Source organism: Hesperophylax consimilis, chromosome 14 (genome assembly GCF_061612785.1).
Source record: "Hesperophylax consimilis isolate HC1 chromosome 14, BYU_Hcon_1.0, whole genome shotgun sequence".
Lineage (NCBI taxonomy): Eukaryota > Metazoa > Arthropoda > Insecta > Trichoptera > Limnephilidae > Hesperophylax > Hesperophylax consimilis.
In genome coordinates, this window is record NC_142849.1 from 655,287 (window position 1) to 665,161 (window position 9,875).

General features: G+C 34.6%; 1 protein-coding gene across 1 annotated transcript; it reads left to right on the top strand.

The window, feature by feature from the left end:
* Positions 1 to 402: 402 nt before the first annotated feature.
* LOC149417741 (uncharacterized) lies at positions 403 to 7,246 on the top strand. The gene is made up of 3 exons (XM_089639168.1): positions 403 to 548; positions 2,697 to 3,257; positions 6,362 to 7,246. Exons 1-3 carry the CDS (start codon positions 537 to 539, stop codon positions 6,686 to 6,688), a joined length of 900 nt encoding a protein of 299 aa, XP_089495294.1. The 5' UTR covers positions 403 to 536; the 3' UTR covers positions 6,689 to 7,246.
* The last annotated feature ends 2,629 nt before the right edge of the window (positions 7,247 to 9,875 follow it).

A 9,875-nucleotide genomic window follows, 5' to 3' on the forward strand; every position in this document is an offset into this window, starting at 1 on the left:
TTTATTATGACACGAGAACTGTCGCGGGCATTCTCCACTAAACAATACTGTCAAGTAAATACATGCAAATGCTACCTAATCGTAATAAGATGCACGTCACACAACACAAGTGTTGTTGGACGTTGTTGAACTTGATCTTGTGTAAGTAATGAATTGTTTGATGCGGTAAATGCATTCAAAGATTAAATTTAATTAAATAACCTCTCGCGGAAAGTGACTGACCTGTTAATTCTTCTTTTGATTTCGTCTGGCGGTCTGCAGAATATTTCTACTTACTGGTGTAATTTCACTTTCCATTTCAGCGAAGTGCGGAGCGGGCTGCTGTGACGTCACGCAGTACTGATGGAGAGAAGTAAGAAGTGACTAGTGACTGGTAGCTAGTTGGCTGAGGAGTGGAGGATTAGCAGAGCGGCAGTCCAGGCGAGGCAGTATAAAGGCCCAAGGTTGTTCTGAATGGTCACACTCGTCTCTCAACCGTTGAGGAGGATACATCACTTCTTTATCAAAACCTCCACCGTGTACCAAGTGAGATTGCAATGGCCTTCAAGGTACTTATAACCACCAATGTATTCTACGGTATACGTCAAAGGTTTTTTAACGAAAAAATTTAACTTTTTCTGCATTCCTCCTGCAGAATCCTTTATGGTTATCGCAAAACAATTTGCTTACTGAAATAGTTTATGTTCACCCCTCACAATATTTTTGATCAATTTAAATAATAAACCTTTTAATAATGATTATGTTCTACTATGTTGTTTACCACCCAACAGTTTGAAAATGACTTTAAATGGCAAACCATTCATTAACTTCATAAAACCTGTAAATTTGTACTTAATTTTATGGTTCAAGTTCAAATAGTTTGATTATTGTCGGAACCCTACGTGAACCTAGTATCTACCCAGTTTTAAATATCAATCGTTGACAGTGAAAAAAGGTTAAAAGATACTTGTGTTAAAGTGTTAAATAAAATGTATATATTTTAACAAATGTATTATCTACCAATACAATGTGTAGAAGATATAGACACGGTTCTTCAACAACAAAAAAATATTTGTAGTTAGTAGTCCTGTCGTCCGTAGTTCCGCGAGTGATCCATCATTTTTTGAAAAGTACCTACACAACCAAACCGAATCCGTTTCTTTGTACTTAATTTTTGTTTTTTTATTCTCACGATCAGGGTATTCCTCAATGAGAGTACCTACCGACCAAATCAGTTTCATTTTTATAATTTATGTGGTGAGACGAAGCCTGAACAATCCGTTCAACACGACTGACGATTTGTCGACCTCGAACTTGGTTTCATACAATTTGATCTTGTTTACGCAATCATTATGCGTTATTTTATGTCATATTCGGCAGTTTCGTTAAAATTGTTAGAAAAGTTTGTATGTAATGTTTACAGGAAAAATCAAATAAAATATTGTAATTAGGTTTACTTGCGAAACGTTTCTCAATTGAAAATAATGACTACATTAAATTGAATATGGATAGTGGAGCATTGATGATGAAAATATTTGAAACGCCTTAAATGCGTAAATATGAATTATAATTGCTAAGCGGTTTTGTAAGACTTATACAAAACTTATTTACTTATTACTTTAAGAATGTCGGAAATAGAAAATATCTACAATTTTTTACAAGGTGTTTGCAAAATCGTATATCTGTAACACGTAGTCCAACTTGCCACAGTGGCGTGCGGTTCATAGTCACGACGGATTCCTATTTGCATGACTCGTAATATCGAAAAAATAAGTTATACAATCCTTCACTTGATGTACCTACCGGGAGTACCAATACGAACTTAGCTTTCCAAAAAATAGTGGCTTTTTGGAAATGAGTTACTATAAACCCATATTTTTATTTTGCAAGAACATCGGTTTGTCAATCTCTAATATCCAAGAACGCAGGATTTCATAATCGAAATAGTCTATTTTCAGTTAAAACATGCTTGAACTATCTTTAACTGTGTATTTTTTTCCAACATGTAACCTTATGTATTATTTATTTAATATTTTTTCCAACATGTAACATTATGTATTATGAAAACTGTTGTTTTTTGTAATTATCTTCATTGCTTTTGCAATGTATTCGTATTTTGCAAAAAAAATAAATAATCTGAACAGCAAGAAACCCTCAACCGTACTCGTAATGCCGCCTCGCGCTTCTTCCTTCTACAGCCAACATTTCGAACTGCGTTAAAGTGTCCATTATCATCGACAACATTTGCCATGATGATGGATACTGTAACGCTCTCCAAAACGTTGGCTAAAAAAGGAAGAAACGCAACACGCCATAATAACCGGAAAATTACGAGGAAGGTTGAGAAGTTTCTCGCTCTTCAGAATTTTCCAGGAGGAGAAAGCGCAACATGGCAATGTAACCCAAAAATTAATCACGATGAAACTTTTGGTCATAAAAATCTAAAATCATACTTTCCTTTTAACCGCCTTCTTTCCCTTTCCATTTCTTTAAGCCTCAAAACATTCCCCAAATTGGAGATGTTATAGTCCCAGTTACTGTGAGTAGTCATACACACATTTTCTAAAAAATCCCAATGGATGTTACCGCACGACGCTGACATTCAGGTCATAGCGTGAATAAAGGTATCACGGACATAAAAGATTTCACAAGTTTTGTTATTAATTATTATCTTTGTTGCATTATGTGTTATCGAATGCCTTGATGTCTTGTTGCAGTTCGTGTTATTAGCCGCCCTGGTAAGCTGTGCAAGCTGCGCCTACCTTCAGCAGGAGTCTGCAGCCACTCCCAGTCAGATTGCCTTCGCCCAAACTCAGGACTACGACCAAACCGGTCCTGGAGCCAAGCAGACCCAGACTCCATCCTACCTACAGTACACACAACAGCAACCAGGAGTCTTTGCCACCTTCCCTCAAGAGTTCACAGCATCCTCTCATCCCCAAGATCTATCAAAATTCCAAGGCTTTGGACAGCAACAGCAGCAACACTTCGCTCAACAGCCTCCTTTCGCGCAAACTCAAACTTACACTTTGCAACAAAGCGAGCCACAAGTGTCTCAATACTCTGGACCTTCCCAGTTCGCGCACGCTCAACCTCAAATCCAATACTCCGCTCAGCCTCAATACTCCGCCCAGCCTCAGTACTCCGCCCAGCCTCAGTACTCCGCCCAGCCTCAATTCTCCGGAGTTCAGCAGTTCCCTCAGTACTCCGGGCTGTCCCAGGGCTTCTCGCAGGCTCAGTTTGAGGTCTCTCCCCAGCAGTACTCTGGCAATGCTCAGGTAACATTTTAGACTTGATATATTTTAATTTATTAGTAGATTAACAATTTATGCGCATACGTACGGAGTACTGGTTAGTTTGCCGAGTATAAAAAAAAAAACAAATTCAATAAACTATTTCAAGTTCTTAGGTAGTAGGTAAATGAACACGTGCGTACTTGGGTTATGAAATAAAAAAAAAATCACAAATGTTTAGTTATCAAATAACAACTTATAATATGAAGAATTAAGTTATATATTTTTTTGACCTTTACTGGAATGTTGGAAACGATTTGCTAGAAAAAACTTAAATTATTTTTTTGTATGGTTTTTGATATTTCAAGGAGAACGCAACTATTTTCAGCTTGTCATTTGCATTACGAGTAACGGAGCTTCGAAATATGATTTTCACTATCAAAGTGTTTTCCAAATGTGTTCAATAATGAAATCTTAAAACTCATGCGAGGCAGGGTATTTCCTATTAATTTATTAGCTATCGTAAGTCCAGAAATTTCACATATAAATTTGTTAATTATTTCACGCATTCTGGGGTAATACTGAATGTCTAATTAAACAGTATTCAACACGCTAATGAAGTCACAACAACGTTAACAAATAATCCTTGGGGTAATACTAGTAACGAGTGTAAAGGATTTATATAATCAATATGTCTTTAATATGACTTGAATGTAACTGATTGATATCATTATTGCTTTAAATCGGTTCCGTGCCATATATACGTTTACGTCCTTATGACCGACCCGTTTGGCAATGAATTTTGTGATTTAATCGATCGGTATTTTTTCCCTGTCAGAAATAATAATATGTGTTCGCTTCCGGCTTCTCTGTTATGCAAGACTTGGTCAAGTCGGCCTATAAAACAATGGATTAGTTTTTTGTCATTGTAATCGTTGAGATCAGTGCCTTTCAAACGGTTCGAGACAAAAAAAATATATACCGAGTATTTGTGGAGACAATTCCACAAAATTTTGTTAAAGATTTGTTTAAAAAAATAGCTTATTCCCGAAACACAGTAACCATGTTTGCAACACGCGGCTTCATTAGTTTATTTGTGATTATTGAATCTACTCTCCGACTATCTCAGAGATTATGAAAAAAATAACGATGTTTGTTGAGAGATAAATTTTTGTTATATAATTACATGACTTACGAGAGACTAAAACAAACCCAGAAACTTAACGAAGTAAGTGAAGCAGCCGTGCACAAAAATATGCGATGCGTGGTGTATTGGACAGACCTGCGGTTGAATTTGTCCCATCAAATCTCTAAAATAATGGGGGAATCTTAACAAAATAAGTGATGAACACCTGTAAAAACAAAGTTCGGTGCGTGGCCCGGTGAAATGGATGGACTTACGGTCTACTTTGCCCTAACAGGCCTTGAAATTAGATTTTTCATGTGGTTTATTTTAATTATTTCTGATGAACGTATATAACTGAAATCTCACATGTTTCTAGAGGGAACCCTCGGGAAGTTACAAATCCATCGTCTAGAAAAATAAAATATCCTATTGTGCCTACCCCTAATTTAATAGTTGAAAAACGGTTTATAAAATTTTCAAATCATTTTACATGAAATATTTTAATTCTAAGGTGCTGTTTTTATTAATATTAACTATACATAACTTGCATCCGTATAGATACCCCTGGAAACATGTGTGATTTTAGTAATACGTTCATCAGAAATAATTAAAATGTGAGCTTCGAGCAAACCCCGTTATTAGTCTGATATCGCCTTAAATATCATTACGAACTTACGAGATTATTACTTGCATTGTTCTATCTTGCATTTTCTAAAAACATTTTTGTACATTCATTATATATCAGAACACGTATTCGTACACCTGCGTTTGTCCTGATAATATACAATGACGTAATGTGAAAATATTAGAATTTAGACATAACTGAAAAACTTTCAGTTAAATACGAATGTGTTATCGACACATCGGAACAGGTGTTCATAAAAATGCTAACACAAATTGAGAACATTAGGAAACCTGTGAATTCATTAATTATAAGCCTGCAATCCCGTTTTTAACCGTATTACGAATAATTTGAAGAGATTCTTCATAAATTAACAATGTTTTAAATAGTTTGTCTCCATGTAGATCAAATGGATATGAAGGAAATTGGTGGAAGAAATTTTGGAAAAGTTTGAATTTGACAAAACGTAAAACTAGTAGCTGTCTATTGGAAATCATCACATCCATTGCTTTACATAATTACTTTATTTTAGTCTGGAAATGTAAACATGATTATAAAGTAGTGCATACTGTTGATCACTAAAACTCACAAAATGTTGGGAGTCTGATTTTATTTCTTTTTTCCTTGCCGAAATTTGAAGAAGTTTGAGAAAGGCCGATTTAGATGTTGATGTCTCGCTATACCCAATGGCAAACACTTACGAAACAACGCAACACACCCCCTTTGATACTCGTAAACAGTTTTTTTTTTCATTTGAACTGACTTGCAAAAAATGCGGCAATTTAAAATGGTACCAGGTTAGTATCTAACAGGAACACGATATGTTGGAATTTCTTCTAACAAAGAAAACATAAAGTTTTTATCCCAATAAATTACTGACGTCATGCCGCGAGTCGAACACTAAATATTTATGCTCGTATTGGAAAATAACGTATTACAAAATAATAAATACATACATACCTAAGGCGTGCTGATTATGGTCAAGTGTATTTATTATGCAGAGTATTTATTACTTCCCCGACTTGCCAACAGCATTTTGTTTTGTTTGACTACAAATATAAATATGTTGTGCATTATTTCTTCCTTATTCTTGCTTCAAAGTTTTTCCAACTTGTAGTGTCCATCATCAGATGGGTGTCCATCGGTATGTCATTCATTGCGGTGTTCATGATGCCCTGATAAGCACTGCAAGGTTGTCCAAAACGTTTGTTAAAGTATGAAGCACAATAGACTAATCCCAAAGTCAAACAACACACGTTAGATCCTGATATTGTTGAAAATTTTTAAACAAATCCTCCCAAAGAATTGTTACATTTTAAGGATAAATGAATCAGAATAAGCGAAGGAAGTGGAGTGAGAAAAAGTTTTGAGTGATTTTGCAATGGCTTCAATTTTTTGCAGGATGCCCTGAACGCGGACGCAAAGGTCCAATACACTCAGGACTTCAATGGCTTTCAGCAACAGTCGTCAGCTCCCAAGGGAGTCTCCCAACATCTGCCCCAGGCCCCGGCCTACGTGGCCCCCAAGGTGCGAGCCAACCAATACGCCCAACAAGCCACAAGGACCTTCTCAGGGCACCAACTCCAACAGCAGGCCCCTAAAATCCCCCAGCAATACTATACCACCTCGAAAGGAATAGCTCAAGGATCTCCTTCTAAGCCACTTTATGCTTCCCCAGTTTCCAAATTTGCTTCTCCTTCTGGACAACACTTCCAATTCAGTCGTTAACATAATTTAAAACATAACAAACAGTGTTCATTGTTAGGTCCTCTCATAGGAGGACTATTATCGAATTCTCGAAAGAGGGTTGTGAGATATTTTTGTATGGTTGGAACCGATATAAATTAGTCATCGCTTCATCCGTATGTACATTTTTTTTTAATATTTTGAGATGTCGCTAGAGAGTTTTCTAACCTTTTTATTATTATTATTCAGCTGTTTTCTTTGATTTTAATTTTCTTTAATTTTTTCTTAACTTCATCGAGTGAGAAACCACTTAACATATTCTTACATCTAATTTATTGAAACAAAGGTGTGTTTTCTGACCTTCACTTTTTTCGGAAAAACATTTTTGTCATCATGTTTCATTTCATTTAGGTACTTTTATAATTAGTAATTATTTCTATTTATTTGTTATTTCTTTTGCCATTATTTCATCTCGAGGATTCTCGTCTGCATAATCTGTGATCATTACTAAATAAATATAATGTTAAAAATCAGTTTGACCTTTTTCATGAATTCTAAACTAAAGTGCAAGGTAACTCTACTCATCAGGACTTGGCGAAGATGGTGCACAATGAGTACATAACTAATGTATTTAAAATATTGCTCTCAGTACGTAATACTAAATATCGTAGGATGAAAAGAATGTTTTACTTGTACAAAATAAATTAAAATTAAACAAGGAAAAAATATACACTTGCTTAAACACAAACAAGGTCATGAACATAGACTAAAGACGAACACAAGAACGTATTTTGTTTTTCAAAAGTCAAAAATAAAATTGTGTTTCATGATCATTATGAAATTCAAACGGGATGGCGAAATAGATAGAATAGATCCAAAAGGTAGTAAGTCAGTTTACATTGGTTTCCATTTAAATCTACATGGAAGGCATTAGAAATGGTCTATTTCAATGATTATGAACTATTCTTGCTGCCGTTGAGGTATACCTACCTATTTATATCAATGCTTGCCGAAGAAGAACATGGCGGTCGTCATAAAATACACTGTACAAATTGTTCGGTACGTCTGCGACTCAAAGAATTATTCTTAGGTGATATACACAGTTATATCAAACCCTGTCCACTTGTTCAAGAAAACTGGATAAAACGGAAAATTTAGTATTTCGAAGAATTACTCAATTCCACCCAATTCCAACACACCTTGTTTATGAGCCTTCGCGAAATGCCAATAAAAGGTTATTAATTTTACTTCTGAATATCTGATTTACAGAAATTACAAAGCTTTGGGCACTTTGTACTCTTGTTGCAAAGATTAGCTTCCATTATTGTGGACCCGGTCGTATTATTTCAAACTTTATAAATAACTAGCGGACTTACGTTTGTTGCTAGCTTTGGCAGCTAGCAACAAACTAGCATAATTATTATATATTCTCTTCTTTTCTCTAGGTAATGAAAAAAAACAATTACTTTTTTTAATTCTAATTATTCCACTTGGTAAATTATAATCATATTATAATATTGACACGAGACTGATGTTTGACTGTTCGGAGGCATTAACAAATTGCGGTTCAGAGACGTACTCATTTATTAGCTTTATTATAGCGTTCATTATTTACAAACTAAAAATGAAATCCATACATCATTTCTATTCATACATTGAATTTGAACGATATGTTGGTTGGTATGTAATAATTTCATCAAAATGTTCATGTTTGATAAAGTTTTTTGATCAACTACATCAAAACTAACGTCCTTCTGATAATTTACTGATAAACCAGTGGGACGAAACCTTTTTACTCCGATACGATTACATTAACATCTGGGGGGTTTTGGATGCCAGTTGTTGGGGAGTTTTGGCAACGCTGATCTCAAAGAAACCCCCTCATACCTAGTGAAATCAAAAGATCTCCGATAAAAAGCGAAAACCGTATTGTACAATATGCAAATTATTATTTAGTATTCAGTGTGAGGAAGGTATCTTGGTTCTAGAAAGGCCGTGGGCTGAAGATTCCCCACCTCTGAACGATTAAGCGGGAAGTATTTTTAAATACATTTAGTTAATTTGATATCATTTTGTGTTTTTTATAATAAATTATGAATGAATGTGGAAATTAAACGACTGAATGTGAAAATAACACAATAAGTTAGTGAAAATAAAAGTGGTGTTTACGAAGTTATTGTTTTATAAAAAAAATATTTTATAAATATCCCTTTTTGAATTTCACTTTTGTTTTGTATCAATCTTGGAAGTGGAAATAATCTCACTTCCCGACATACGATCGAGCTGAAACTCGACAGATAGACTCGTTGTCGATGACAATGCATTCTTTTGATGGTAATCATCCATACCCACGTATGACATGTACCTACGGAATTTTCTGAAATCAGATGACATTACAGCAGTTAATGTAATTTGAATCAGTTGTTAGTGCGGTTGACTCCAGTCTCCGGGGAGAATGGTGCAATTGGTCAATCCAAAAAAAATGCTCCTAAGACATTTTAAAAGTTCAAACATTTGAGAGCCGTTCCCCGGGAAGGAAGGTTCAATTCTCTGTCAAAGCAAAAAAGAAGTAAAAAAATAATGTTTTTGGAATACCTCTAGTAATTAAAATGGGTGGTAATAAAAATAATAGAATTTGGCATTCTCAGACTATAAAAATATTTTTTTATTTTTTTATTTATTTATTTATAATGTATTGCAAAAAACATGGTAAGTAACACATTATTCCCAATGAGTTGAGATAAAACTCATTACGGGAAGTACAGACACATAAAATACATTTTACAAGGATATTACACTTTTAAAAAAATACAACATATTGAAAAGGAAAAGAAAAATAAATAAAAAAGGAAAAATACATTGTTAAGAATTGAGATTTTAGAAATACTGAGAGACATCTATACACATGAAACATAGTAAACCAACATATGAAAGCGAGCGAAAATTCACTGGTTTAAAAACATTTTCAGGAAATAATCTTTAAGCGTTTTAACTAATATTTTCTTGTTAGTTACTGATTGCTTTATTTCATTAGGTAATGCATTGTATTGTCTACATGCAATATATTGTAATGAGTTAATACCAAATTTTGTTGTGTGGGTAGACGATGCTAGGTGTATTAGATTTTGGGACCGTGTTTTGTGCTGGTGTATGTCTGAATTAAATGCTGGTTTGATGTTAGTGTGTGAGGATCTATGTATGATTTGTAATATTGTACAAGTGATATTGT